We start from the raw sequence: 14,664 nt of genomic DNA, 5'->3' as shown, positions 1-14,664 counted from the left end.
GAGGAGAGAAGGAGTTCGCTGAGGACAGCCTCTGGGTGAGTAAATGAGTGTCGCCACAGGTGGCCAGGTTGTCTTGCGCTCACACGTTCCCACCTTTTACCTTTACTGTAAAACAAGGGTTTACACATACCCCCGGACTATTATTCAGCCCTAAAAAGGAAGGGAAGGGAGTCCTGACACGGGCTACACGGACGACCCCTGAGGACCCTGGGCTCAGTGACACACGTCTGTCACAGAAGGACAAATACTGGGTGATTCAGCTGGTGGGAGGTCCCAGAGCCGCCAAGGTCACAGAAAAAGAAAGCGGAGGGCTGGGGGCGGGGTGAGAGGTGTTAACCAGGAGAAGTTTCAGTTTTGCAAGATAAGAAAGTTCTGGAGTGGATGCTGGTGACAGTTACTCGACACTGTGAATTACTTGATGCCACTGAGATGTACACTTGAAAATGGTTATGATGGTAAATCCTAACGTTGTGCCTCTTACTACTATTGAATATATAACTACACAAAATTCCCCCCAAAAAAGCTGTCCACTGACCTGAATTAGGTGCATAAGCAGACACACACCAGGGCCCGCGGCTCGACGTCCTGACCACATGTGGGGGCCAGCAGGACGCCCCTCCTTCCCCAGAGCCTGCTCTCTGTTTCCTTCTCGTGTCACGGCTGCCCGCCGTTTCCTGTGGTTGTCACTCACTCTGAAAGCATTCCCAGGGGAGTGAGGGGGCCTTGTGGGGGGCGGGGGGGAGCGGGGGCCACGCCAGGGCCGGCATCTCTGTCTGCGCCTCGCTCGGTCAACAGCCGTCCAGCCCAGGCTGGCCCCCAAAGCAGTTGGCTCGGCACGCTCTGAACCTGCCCCAGGAAACTAGGGCTTCCCTGCGGGTCTTCTCAGAGCCACTGTGTGAGTTTTCATTACATTTTTAAGGAAAAACAAAATGGTTAATAGTTTTTAATTGGCTTGTAGTTTCATTGAATAAGTTATCAAACATGTGACTACTGAGTGGACAAATGTGTAGCCACCTCTCCCAACACGGGAGCCACACACATGGGGCCACTGGGCCTAACTCCCCACCCCTGCCAGAACCTCTCCTGGGTTCTGAGGGTCGGATGACTCAGCCACGGGCTCCCCTCCGGGAAAGGGCTGCCTGTTCCCCCAACGCGCGGCGCTAACGAGTGAGAGACCTTCCAGAGACTGACAGCACGGTCCCTGCGCCCCACGGACGGCAGGCCCCGTCGTGCACAACAGGGGTGGGGTGGGCTGGGGGCACCCTCCTGCCTGCCCCGGGGATGACAGGTGGCCTCCAAGGGTGTCCGCTGGGTGGGAGTTCCCCAACATGGGACCTGAGGCTCCCGTGGATACAGGCGGCGCCCTTCCTTCTGATTGCCTCTGAAAGGTTAGAGCAGAATAAATGACAGCAAAATAACCCTGAAAGTCGGTGATTCTCCAGCAGGAGCTCAGAGGAAGCAATGCTTCCTGTCAGTGAGGCAGCAGGAGGCAGGCCGCGGGGCGATGCGGGCCCAGCCCACGGGGCCACAGGTGCCCGAACCCAGGGTCTCACCTCCCGGGCCTCAGCGTCTGGGGTGGACGGGTGGGTGCTGGTCACGCGAACACACGCCACAGGGTCACCACGGTGGAGCAGACATCCCAGCTAAGAACTTTCACCCCAAGGCCCTCGACAGCCTTCAGAAAGCGCGCCTCTGCTTTTCAGGGCTTGTCGTGAGTGTGTGGGGACCACGATCCCCTCACTGTTCTTTCAGGTTTGTCCTAAGCTGCTTAGGGCCCGAGCAGGCAAAACACGCAGCAGAAACAAACCAGCACCTTCAGGCCGGCGGCTGCAGAGGGAGGCTGTGGGCTGGGGGTGCTGGCAGCCAGCGGCCGCTCCACATGGGCTCCGTCTCCTGCTCCAAGATGCCAGCGCGAGAACAGACCTCACCACTCCCGGGGGACCTGGGGGCGTGGGGGTGTTAGCGCATGGAGCCCATACCGAGAACAGGGCGTTCAGAGGGAAAGCAGTGCGGTCTGGAGAGGAAGGACTCTTAAGAAAGATCCAACAGTAAGCATCAGTCTGAAGGTTTCTCCCAGAGTCCCCTCTGGCGAGCTTTCAGAGCTGCCCGGGTGCCCAGCCGATGGTGTATCATGAGGCAGCCCCTCCCCCGCAACCCCGTCCCAATCCCCGCTCTGAAGTCTGGAGGCCCCGGGCTGGGAGGAGACCCAAGGCCTGCTCAGTCAGTGTGGACAGTGCCTGACACGGAACTGAAGACCTGAGACTGTGTCTCTGTGTGTTTGGGGTCTTTTCGGCTTTGTTCAATGAGCAAGAGAGACTTCAATGTACAGAAAGAACTTTACAGCTACTTAAATTTCAAATTAATGTTTCATTATTAAAGTTCAAATTCAAAACCTTTTTTCTTTAGCTTTTATGTTCATCGTACAAATCTTATTATAAGCATTGTTATACTATGTGTAAACCCAGTGAACTTTATATAAAGTAAGAATCACCTTCAATTAGCTGAACCAACTGAACTCTTAAAAAATCAGAAAAATTTAAATTCTTCTCAACATTTTAAACTGCATTTATATATTTAATATACTCATTTTTCTTCTTAAATACTTCAAATGTCTGAATAGCCCATGCAACCTATGTCTCTAACTCAAAAGGCTTACAACAACCTCAAACCACTCTTTAAAAATCTAATAAATCAAAATTGTAAGTACAGGAACTTTCAAATTCTTGCGTACGTTCCAGCGTCTTTTACAGACTTAGTCAAATGCTCTTAAGTTTTTTCACTTGAAATTACAAATCTAAATTTCATTATACATTTTATAGAAATTATACAACTATTTTGTCAGACTCTCGAATAGGCCAAATTCTCTTAAAGATTACAAACATATTAAATATCCAATACACCAAGATGTCACAACGCTGACAGAAGGCAGATTAGTGGTCGCTGAGGTCAGGGTTGCAGAAGGATCGACTACGAAAAACATAAGGAAACGTGTCGGCGAGATGGAAACACTCTCCGCTTTCACTGGGGCGTGGTCACACATCTATATGAACCTTCCAAATTCATTAAACTGCACCCACAAAATAGGCTCACTGTGCTGGTTACTACTTACATGCCAAAGAGTTGATGTAAAAGGAAGTATGTGCATATGTGCATGTATATATAACATTTATGTCTACTCATTGAGCACAAAACATAGACTTAGCACAAAAGCACTGAATCCTCAGTTCGAATATTCAATTCTAAACAGATTTTACAGTGAGAGGAGGTCTGAGGTCCCTCCACGCTGACAAAGCGGCGGGGCCAATTGCAAGGTACTTCTTCACCGAGGGGTGAAAAGGGCAGACGTGAAAGGTGCGGCCGCACTTGAATTTCATCAGGTTGTGGACCAGCTGCCCAGGACATAAGGGTGGTGGCTGGGGTCGGGGGGTGGTTCGTTTCCTGTGGCCGCTGAAACAAGTCACCCCAAACTTGCTGGTTTAAAACAACACATTTACTCCCTGACTTCTGGAGGCCAGAGGTCTGAGAGCATCTTCCCTGAGAGATGCGGGCAAGGCCAGTGCCTGTCTGCCGGGAACGCCCACCCCTCGTCCATCCCCCGCCCGGGGCTGCGGCCTTCCTGCCTCCTGACGGCGTCGCCCCAACCAGCGTCTGCTTCTGTGGCCACTTCTGCTGTTATTAGATCTTCTGCTGTGCCCACTTGTAAGGACACCGGGCACCCCGACAACCCGGGATGCTCTCCCCAACTCCAGATCCTTAACAAAGTCACATCTGCAAAGTCCCTTCTGCTGTGTAAGGTGCCAGGGTTTGGGGTGTGGTCACTAGGCCAAGGAGGACAGGTCCTTGCTGCTCTGTGCACAGTCAGCCGTGAGGGACACGGAGGGGAGGAAACTGCAGGGGTCGGGGGGCTGCTCAGCCAGGGCACAGAGACCCGGAAACGGGCGGGGTCAGGACACGGACATCTCTGGGGGACACTTTCCCTCCTGCCCCTCAAAGGGAGGCTGGGCCCAGAAAGGGGTCAAGGAGGCAGACGCAACTTCTGTAGGGGCCAAACCGTGCCAAACATAACTTCTCACAAAGTCAGCTTTCTGTGTTATATTCCATTTTGGCTTGGCTTGGCTGCAGTCCGGCTCTCCTTTAGTTCCGGGCTGTCAGCCATCAGGGCAGCTGCGCCGGGGGCCTCCATCACCAGCGCAGAGGCCGGACACCCTGCTGATGGGACCGACCTCCCACAGAGAGTCCCGCCTCCGCTGCCTGTGCTTGGAGGGGAGCTAATGCCCCTGTGCCCACCCCGGGCTGGTCCTAAGGGAACATCCCCCCTCCACGCACCAGCCACTGCAGGAAGGGACGGGGCTGCCTCTCACCCTCTTCTTCGCTCCAAGCACAAGCAAGGCCGCCGGCCTGGGGACGCAGAGAGTGTGGACGGAGAGGCCTCTGCTCGAGGGCCCAGCCTGGGGAGGAGAGCTGGGCTCAGTCCCCGCTGACCCCCGGGGTCCCCGCGGGCTGGTGCACCCCTCCTCTGGCCGAGCAGCAGACGCTCTCCCTTCCCGGGGCTGTGGGGAGATGGATGCTCAGGGGACACTGAAATGGCCACATCCAGATGAAAACAGCCCAAAACTTCAGGTTTAAAAGGATCATCCAACGTTGGTTATTTCTACAAGTAGATGCTTGGCTATCAACTTCCCAAATAAATAACTTTGATTTATGGAACCTGTCAGACTCTTGACATAAATCGCCCCACTGAATCCTCCCGACAACCACATGAGCAGTGTAATCAAAGGCAGAAGCTGCGAATTAGAGTGAAAGCGGAAAAGGAGCAACTGGTGGGGCGCTCTGTTCTCAGCCCGGAGGCAGCTTCCATCCTCCCGTCTTTCAGGCACAGGGAGGTGCAGTCGCCTGCCCAAGGCTGCAGGTTGCTCCTCTGCTCCACCCGCCAGGACATCGCCTCCTGCCCACCAGAGTCCCAGCAAGAAAACACGTTTCCATTTAAAATGCATTCTAAGTGCCGCCATGGTGGGCGACATTCAGATGGTTGTTTCTGTGGTCAAGCATTTCTCTTTTAATGAGTCCTCAAGTCTGGGAGGTGATCTCAGCATTACTGAGAGCATGGCTAACAAACCAGCTCCTTACCTACAAAAGCAAAATCACCGCCACGTGTGGGCTGCGCAACCAAGCTGTCCCTCCTGCCTTTATGAGACTGATGCAACACAAAACTGCTGACAAGAATCCTAACACTTTGGAATCTACCCATCGGGCAAATCCCGCTAAAGGCAGAATCATCTGCTCCCCGCCAATCTGTGCTCAGGGCCTCAGAGGTCCGAGCACGCTCGGAACGCCTGTCCCAGGATGCTTTCCCCGAGGGGAAGCTGACCTGGGGCCCCTGGGCATCGTGTAAGTGAGTATGGGGCCGAGGGTCACGGAGAACCAGAGCCAAAGTCCAGCCCCGCCCCACCTCGCCTGCCACCTGGCGGGGATGGCGGGGAGCGGTCCTGCCTGGGAGGGGCTGGAGCCTGGGGAGATGCTGCCCTATCCCCTGCGACTCATGTGGGCTGGGGCCTACCCCCTGCACCTCCTCGGCACACAGCAGGCACTTCATGGTGACCCAGGGAACAAACGAGTAAGTGAATGAGAACTCGGATTCTGCTTGACCGTCTGAGCTTGTCCAGCACAGCCCGGAGCAGCCAGGACTGTGGATCAGAAAAGCGTGTTCATTTCCCAGGCTGACTCACGCATTCTGTAAAATCAGCCTTATTGAGGTAGACCCGTGTCTGCCCTGCATGTGCCAAACATGCGTCACCAGCACCAGAACACTTCCATCTCCTGCCAGGATCCCCAGTCCCCACTGGTCAGTCCTCTTCACCCTAGGTTTCAGGCAGGCACCAGACAGCCTTCTGACACCGCAGAGCAGTCTTTTCTAGAACGTCACACACATGGAAACACAGTGCGAGCACTTGTCTTTTCACTCCACGCAGTGCTTTCAGGATTCATGTCCCTTGTCACAGTTTCAGCAGTTTGCTCCTTTTTATAGCTGAGAATTCCAGTATTTGTTCACTCACCTTGTCCACTCACCATGACCTGTCTGGGGGGGCATATGTATAATAAGAAAGTGCCTCACATGATTTAGAGGCTGACCAGCCTCAAGGCCTGCAGTCGGCAGGAGGCCTGAGGGAGCCGACGGCGTAAATTCCAGCCTAAAGGCCGGTGGGTTCTAGACCCCAGAGCAGCCAGGGTTTCAGCTGGAGACTGCAGGCAGGAAAAAGTGGTGTCCCTGTGCAGGCTGCTGGGCAGAACTCCCTCCTACTCACAGGAGGCTCAACTCTTTTGTTCTGGTTGGGCCTCCACCTGTCGGATCGGGCCCACCCTCACCTGGGAGGGCGATCTGCTCACTCAGTTTGCGCACTCACTGTGACTCCCTCCCAGACACCTCAGACCCGCGTGCGCGGCCCAGTCAGGTTGACACTGGGGCTTAATTGCAAATTAACTGCGCAAATGGTTTCCAGTTTGGGGCTACTGTGAACAGGGTGCGAGTCTTTATGAAGAGACAGGGAGGGGCTATTGACAAGTCACAGTCTCTTTCCTTTCAGCAGCAAGAAATCTTTTTAAAATTTACTCTTGCACAGCTCACAGATAAAACTCCTTACATGCAATAAAGAAATGAGGCTCCGAGAGTGAGAACAAATAGAAACAACAGATGGCAGAAACAGACCTACAAAGACTTCAGACTTCAGCATGTCAGACACGGACTGTAATGAACTGTGTTCACTCTGTCTGAAGAACCCAAAGGCAAGTTATTGTCTGTATTTTAAAAATACGTACACAGAACAAGAAATTACAAATAATGACCAAACAGAAGTTCCAGAAAGTTTAAAAAATAATAATAATCGAAATTGAAGTCTCAATGGATAGATTTCACACACAACTGAAGAAACAATAAAGATATAACTGAAGAAATGATCAGAAGGCTGCACTGAGAGTCAGAGAAACGGAAAGGATGAAAGAGGTTAAAAGACACGAACAGAGAGAGAAGGTCTCGTGAACGATCAACCCCAGAAGGAGAGGAAACGAGGAGGCGGCAGTCAGTACTTGACAGATCACAGCTGAGTGTGCCAGCATGCGCGAAGGTCCCGCCCACAGATTCAAAAGCCCAATGAATCTCAAGTCACAGGGAAAAAAGAATCACCAGGACACGTTAAACTGAAAGTACGAACGCCACAGCACGAAGGAACGCGGGAGGAGCATGTAGAAGCCCTGCCGCCTGGAGGTGACTTTCGTTAGCGTTTTGATTTATTTCCTTTGAGGTATTTTCGAAGTGTGTGTTTGTACAAAATTAAGATCATACTATGTTCTTATTCTGATATCTTTTTCTGAATATACTATGAGCATATCTCCAGGTTAATACATTTTCTTCAAAATTACAGCTGGAAAGGCTTCATGACATCCCATCACTGAAAGGCATGACAATTTTTTTAAGCAGAATCTGACTGTTAGGCATTTAAATCATTTCCAATTTGGGGCTATTTTAAACAGTGCATGTTGTACATAAACCTTTTCCACATCCTGTTTCCTTAGGACAAATTCCTAGAAGTAGAAGGTCCGGGTCAAGAGATATGAACTCTTCAGACTCTGACGGGCCCTGCCACGCCGCTCGCGAAAACAGACGCTCAGGTGCAAGGGCGTCTCCTCACCTAACGCCGCTCCAGCTGGTTCAGGAGGGTCGGGGGACCTGCTTCCCAAGTTGATTGCCTCACGTTTATGCATCGACCCAAAAACAAAAGACCTGACACTTCTAAACTAGTAAATGGACATCACTTCCCATCCCACGTAGGAACCCACGTAACCAAAGTCAGTTCCTCACGAACACAAAAATACAGGCGTTTGGAAACCTTTTCAGTTATTTTAAAGCTTGCTTCCCTGTTCCGCAAAAAGACTTTGCTTCATTTACTCGAACAAAACATTTTAAAATGCAGTTGTCATCTATTCTCCACATCCCAGAGCCAGGCGGCCGGTTCCTAATAAAGGCGGTCTTAGTTTGCGCTGTGTGACCGAGGGCATCGGCGCACACGGGAGCTGCTACTCACAGCCCGTAATCTCGCTTTCACATTTCTCTCTGGTCTGCCTACTGATCCTGCTTATTGAAGCACTTTCATTGTGCTGGTTCAAAGGACAAGGGATTGAGCAGAAACAAAAGTTGGGTCTGAGGACTGTTTTCACGCCATGTGCCCAGGCCAGCTCGGCTGCTAAATGAATAGAAGCCATCTGGAACCCAGCCAAGCCACTTGGTGGAAAACTCTGACTTCCACAAAGTACTCCTGGTGCTTTCAAAAAGTGTCACAATTTGCCCAGGTTGAAAGAGAAAGGTCCGTCTGTTCACAATAAGGACACAGCCAGCTCGGTGGCCAGTCATACAGTCCCTGGCCCGTCAAGCTTGCCATGAAGAACTGGAGAGGAAATAGTTTGGATTTTTCAAGCCAGCTGGTCTCTGGTGCCTGAAGGCAGCCACAGCTCTGGGGGACACGGGTGTGGGGTGTGGCCAGCAGGCCTTTGGTGTGCCAATCCCTGGCGTATCCTGACACTCACCTCCAGGGCTCCCCCCAGCCCTGAAATTCTTTCGGTCTGTCGCTAGGCGTGGCACATGGCATTTGGATTTAGGTTGTCTGGTGTGGGCCGGTGTCCGGGCGAGGCTGGAGGGAAGGAAACTGCACAGGCGACAGACCCAGCAGCTGGAGGAGACGGAAGCAGGGCTCCTCCCTTCGCTGTGCGCACCCCTCCGGAGCCTTTCAGAGGGAACGTGAGTTGCCACGAATCACCCTCTGACAATTGCAGTGCCTGCTCCCAGGGCAGCCCCAAAAGGGAAGCTGGGCTTTTTTTCTCTTTCCTCCCTTTTACCAAAAGTTCTCAGACGGGCCAGCGTTACCTTCCCAAGCTCCGGGTCCGTGCTCTTAACTCAGCATCCAACACCCTGGACCCGCTTCCAGCCCCCGTGTCCAGCCCCCACATACATGCCCAGTTTGCCCTGCTTCCTCTCTCCTTAAACGTGGTGGTTCCCCAGATTCCTGTCCTTTGTTCTCTTCCCCTCAGCATTCTCCTTCAGAGACCCAGCCATCCCCAGTCTGCATCTGTTACAGAGCTCAAGGGAGCTGCCTAAAAGTGCTTGTGATCAATCAATGAAAAGGTGGGACATACATGTAATTGTATTTCTAGACAAATAATGTGAACATACAGATAAGGACCAGATGGGGGAAATACTGATATGCTCAGAGGAAGAAGTTTTAGATGTATTTATTGCATTAAAAAGTTTCCCCTTTATGGTAACAATTTAATAATATTTACTGCTTTTATAAAATAACCTGACCCAAAGTATTTTTAAAATCTAAAGCAGGATATTTCACCAGAAAGAATGAGAATTGTCCAGAAAGTTGTTATTTAAAAATCCTAACTCCAAAAGGAATTCATCACCATTTACTCTCTCTGCTGTGTGTCCCTGGTTTCCCTCAGGTCACCAGAATGTGCATCCATCAGCCCCAGTCACACAGGGTCACGGTGTGGCTGTGGCTCTTTGTTGTGTGTTGACTGGAAGCCTGGCCACATGACTGTCTCAGGGTTTAACTCAAAAGCCCGGAGAACCTTCTGGTCAACATCACCAGACTAGGGGAGAGAAGGAGGAGGAGGGTTTGAACAATTACCTCTTATTTCAGAAAAACCTTTTGAGCACAACTCGCCCAGGTTTTGAAGGCTTCTGGAATCTGCCAGAGTTAGGATGTCAGTTACAGAACAAACCCTTTCCTGCTCGGTTTTAGCCCCCCCGCGGCTCAGCCACCCGTCCCCCGTCGCCCGGAGGAAAGCTCCCACCGGGGACAGCGACGCACAGCGAACACAGGCCAGGCTTCCAGGTGCGAGGGCGCGTCGCGGCCCGAGCCACCCGCCACTCACGGCCGCGCACGCCGTTCTCTACCCGGAGAGCGGGCTCGTGTCGGCAGACGGGCTCCGGGGCCACGGCCGGCCCTGAAACAGACCCTTTCCTTCGGGTTCGGGGAGAGGGCACCGTTTCACTGTGCAGCTTCTCTACTGAAGAGTCTCGCAAGCGGAGGCGACGTCCTGTGACAACAGCGCCCTTCGAGGACCGTTTGCCGACGACGCAGGGCTGCAGAGCCCGCGCCGCCAGGACGCCCGCCTGCAGGCGGAACCGGGCCGAGGAAAACGGACTTCGCGGAACGAGGGGCAGGGATGGCGGGAAGAAACGCTGTCGTCGGCCGTCTGGGGGGAGGGCCGGGTGGGGGGGTGAGGGGTCACCTCGCCTGGATGCCCCCAGGGGACCCCTCGGTTTGCGGACTGGCTGCAGACTGGAGGTCCCCGCGGCCTCTGCAGAGGCTGTTCCTTACTCCAGGCCTGTGCACCCACCCCACGCCCGGCTTGGCGTCTCTATGAAGTAACAAGGGCGCAGCGCTCAAAAACGTTACTTCAAAAGGGAGCCAGCCCCTAGCCCTGCTCACGCCTCCGCGAAGGTGCCTCCCGCACCCCCGCAAGACGCGCAGCGGGGGCCGAGCTGCAGCTCCGGGCACCCGAACCCTGAGGCCTGACGCCCCCGCCCGCCCTCCCGTAAGAAACAGTCTGCCCGTGGGGACCGGAACCCCCCCCACCCAAGCCTGCGGGACCGGGAGCCCTCCCCTCGACCTGCACCTGCGGGCCCCCTGTGCGCCGTCTGCAGGCCCCGTCCTGAGCCTCGGCGCAGGGTGGAGGCGGGGGCGGCGCCCCGGCCTGTCAGCAGACCCCGGACCCCCACCCTGTCACTGCGTTGCGTCCACCTCTTTCTCAGGTACAGCTGCTGCCTTCAGTGGCAGAACGAGCCACCGCGGCCGCGCCGAGGCCTCTCCACCCCCACCACCCCTCTCAGCGCCCGCCTGGCCTCTCCGGTGAGTCTGCTGGTAAACCTCATCTCCCCAGTGAGACTGGGGACCCTTCAGAAGCTGCCTGGGTCGTACTGGCTGGCGCTTCCCACAGCCTCCAGACCAGGGGCGCGCCCAGCGCAAGCAGCGAGCACAGCCCCCGCTGAACAGGACGAACAGCACAGCGTAGACACGCGGCTCAGATCCGCGCACCGGCAGGAACGAGACGCGGAGGCAGCAGCGCGGCGGCCAGCGCCCGCGCCGCCTCCGCGCCTTCCCCTTCCCGTCTGTCTGTCCTCCCAGACTGTGCGCAGCGTTCTGAGGAAATGCTGCTCCGCGCACCCCGGGCCGAGCAGGCCCCGCACACAGCGGGTCCTCAGGTGCTCCCCGGCGGAAGCGTCTGTGAGGCGTCCTCCCGGGCTCGGGTGCCAGGCTAGCCCTGCTCCGGGGCACACCCCGTTGTCCTCTGCAGTGAAACCACGACCACGTAAGGAAGCGAGTTAACGGTGGCACAGGAAACAGCAGGACAAAGTCGCCCAGATACTCCCAGGAGAATGATTGTCACTCACATGTTAGTATTTCACGTCACCAGGCACGAATTACTTACCATTCTATCAGAGACCCATGTTTTTAATGCACCAATTTTATTAAGTGTAAATTTTCTTATTCTGATAGGACAACATTAAATTTTCCATTTTACCCATTTTTAAGTGTACGTTCGGTGGCATTAAGCCCATCCACACTGTGGTGCAGCCGCCCCCGCCGTCCGTCTCCAGAACTACGTCACCCTCCCGAACTGAAACTCTGTCCCTGCCAAACACTAAGTCCCTGCTCTTCCTCCCGCAGCCCCCGCAGCCCCCATCCTGCTGTCCCTCTCTAGGAATCTGCCTAGTCTAGGTACTTCGTGTAGGTGGAATCGTGTTTTCCTTCTGCATCTGGCATGTCTTCAAGTTCCACCCGTGTTGTAGCTTCCTGTGTCAGGATTATTTGTATACACAACATTTTGTCCATCCATCAACTACTGAGACACATTTGGGTTGTTTCCACCTCTGGCTATTGTGAAGAAATTAAATTAATTTATTTACATCATTTTAGAGCCAAGCAGTACTGAAGGCACGTGGCAAACCCCAGCAGCTCCGTGGTACTCCCGACTCCTGCTCTTTCTTCTGGTCGTTACAACCACCTTTCCAAAAGTACTTGCAGCACACTGTCCTGAGTTTGCACTTGTTTCCTGTCATCTCCCAACTCCCCAGCCCAGGAGAGGTCTCCCTCCGCTGTCCCAACACGACCGCAGCACACACTTGGATACACATGTTCAGTGCTTACAGAACTGTGTCCCCCTCCGGGTCCCACAAGGAGACAGAGGTGGTGGTGACACCCAGATGCCACCACTGAGTTTCCAGTGACACTCGCTGGGAAGCCGTCTGCTAGCCATCTTGTTCTGGCAATAGAAAACCCAAGAAGCCCCCTCTCCTTGTGAGGTCCCCCAGTGTCCTCCGCTGGGACGTTTGTGGCCCAGCTCCAGTGCTACCAGGAAACCCCCACCTCCCCGACGCTGTCCCATCCTATTTCCTGGGTCCACATTCTCTCTCTCCTCTCCTCCTCTGTCATCACATTTTGAGGGAAGAGTCGCCTTGTGACAAAGGAAACCAAGAGGTAAACTTTCTGAGAGTTCTCACAGCTGGCAAGATAGATTTCCAAACTGGAAGCCATTTTTGTCATAATTTTGAAGGCAGTGCTGTGGCCAAGCCAAGTGACTTTCCCGTTCCTGATCTTTGGTCTGTGACCTAACCCTCCCTCTGTAGAATCTTTCCTTCATATGGATTTTTGAAACTTCCCAGTGACATGTTTGGCCTGAGTCTGGGTCCTTCGGGTACCCAGGGGACCTGCCCCCTCACCTCACCCTCCTCCCCTGCACTTCGTCCTGGGACTTTTCACAGCTTACGCCCCCGGTTGAACCTCGAATTTTCTTGTTCTTCCTCATACTTTGCCCTTTTTCTTCTTTTTGCCTGACTTCATACAAATGTTTTCAACCTTGCTCTCCAGCCTTTCTAGTGGATATTTGTTGCATTTTAATTTTCCAGTCTTTGTCTAACATTCTTTATTTCTTTTCTTGAGTACCACTTCCAATTTTTTGAAGTTTTCTCTTCTTCCTACACTGCGGCTTTTTCTCACGCCTTCCTTTTATTTTTACTGTCGTCTTTCATGTTAACGCTTTCCTCAAACGTCTGGTCTGTCCTTGCTCAGCAGGGACACACCTGGTGGGGCTGTGAACGTGCAGACTGCTTCAGCCTCAGAGGGACCCCTGCCTCCTGTCTGGGTCTGGTCTATTTCCCAGAGGAGGCCCCCATCTCCTGCCAGACGGGTTAGACGACTGGCCTCAAGCCTCGTGGGCACGCAGGCCAGGCTCTCCCCTCCAGCCCTCCAGCCTCGGCCACACCTGGGTCTGCGTCCCAGCCTCTCGCCCCTTCCTTAAACATCTGGACCCCAGAGTTGTGGGGAAAGGCTGCCTCACCTGGGGAGAGGATTTTGGAAAAGGCGAAATGACTTCTTTTATAGACTTAATCTGCTACACTCTTTCTTCGGAGTATCTGGTTCCTTCAATTCCTGAGACTCTGGGGCAGGAATCACTAGCTTTTTGTCAGAACCTTCAACATTAGCCTTCCAGACACTCAAGTGTAGTCCAGAGCTCCTACTGAAACCCCTTTCACCACTTCCTAGCTGTGAGCTTGGGCAAGTTATTCAGTCTCTCTGGATCTCAGTTCCTCCGTCTGCAAAATGGGGTAACACCACTCCTCTCCCTCTAACGCTTACAGTGAGGTCAGCAAACACCCACAGGCCAGACCTGGCCCACAGCCTGTGTCTGCGTGGCCTGTCAGCTAAGGATGATTTGTCTAGTTTAAAAGGGTTGGAAAAACCCCGAGAACTTGAGACAAACCCAGAGGCCCTTCTTACAGAAAGTGTTCAGACCCCTGGGGCACAGGGTGCTTGGATTAACTAGGTCAATGCCGCTACGGCACCAGGCCCAAGGACCCACCCTTCCTCATTCCTCGCGCTGGAGACTCGTTCCCCGTGTGATGGGATCCGCGGCGTGTGGGCTGCACTAGGGCCACAGGAAGCCCTGTGATCAAGGAGAGGAGGCGGGAACGCTGCGCTGGGCGCCCCCTTTCCAGAGTCAGAGGATAAGGAGGGAATAGCAACAAACGCCGAGGAGAGGAGCCCACGAGGTGGGAGGAAGCCCAGAAGGCGGGACACGGGAAACTCGGTTTGCCAGCACGTCAGGCAGGAGGCAGGGACAACAACCTCCTTCCAGTTTCAGAGACACAGGAAAGGAGGAGTCGGAGACCACACAGGCAGACAACAGGCTGAGTAACCTGTGCACCCCAGGGTCCCTGCATCAGCACCAAGGAGCCAGGCGAGGCTGGCAAGTCTCAGCGCCGCTTCTGCACGGCACTCCAAGGATGGTTTTCTTATGTTTTTCCATGGTTGAGAAATTAACGCAAAAGTAATCCAGGACAAGAAATTCAAACGTCAGTGTCCACAAAGTTTTGCTGGAACACAGCTGTGCCTCCACAGCAACACGCTGTTCCCGGTGCCCTCCCCACGGTTGACACAAGCACCCACCCACTTCCCGTGTAAGCCCCCCATGTCACATCGCGTGACCGAGTGACTCTGCCAAGCCCCCAGCCGTGTGCGCCGACACTACCCGACTGAGGGCTCAATACAGCATTTTCAACTCACAGGACTGCAGTGCTCAGAAAATCAGAAAACTCCAAATGGAATG

The 14,664-nt window shown here is 53.9% G+C and overlaps 1 protein-coding gene across 8 annotated transcripts in view; it reads right to left on the bottom strand.

The window, feature by feature from the left end:
- Positions 1 to 14,664, bottom strand: part of ZMYM2 (zinc finger MYM-type containing 2) — a 93,719-nt gene that overhangs the window by 1,431 nt on the left and 77,624 nt on the right. Inside the window, exons 25-26 of one of the 8 annotated variants that reach the window (XM_072975942.1) lie at positions 536 to 692; positions 88 to 105 (exon numbers count right to left, since the gene is read on the bottom strand). The exons of 6 other annotated variants lie outside the window; for them this stretch is intronic. In XM_072975942.1, the coding sequence (XP_072832043.1) occupies positions 103 to 105; positions 536 to 692 (160 nt within the window). In that variant the 3' untranslated portion in view covers positions 88 to 102. Of the gene's footprint in view, positions 1 to 87; positions 106 to 535; positions 693 to 14,664 lie in introns of those variants that run through there. One more of the 8 variants, XM_072975941.1, reaches the window with a different exon arrangement.

The sequence above is a fragment of the Vicugna pacos genome, chromosome 14, assembly GCF_048564905.1.
Source record: "Vicugna pacos chromosome 14, VicPac4, whole genome shotgun sequence".
Classification (NCBI taxonomy): domain Eukaryota; kingdom Metazoa; phylum Chordata; class Mammalia; order Artiodactyla; family Camelidae; genus Vicugna; species Vicugna pacos.
This window is presented reverse-complemented; position numbering and strand designations above follow the sequence as displayed.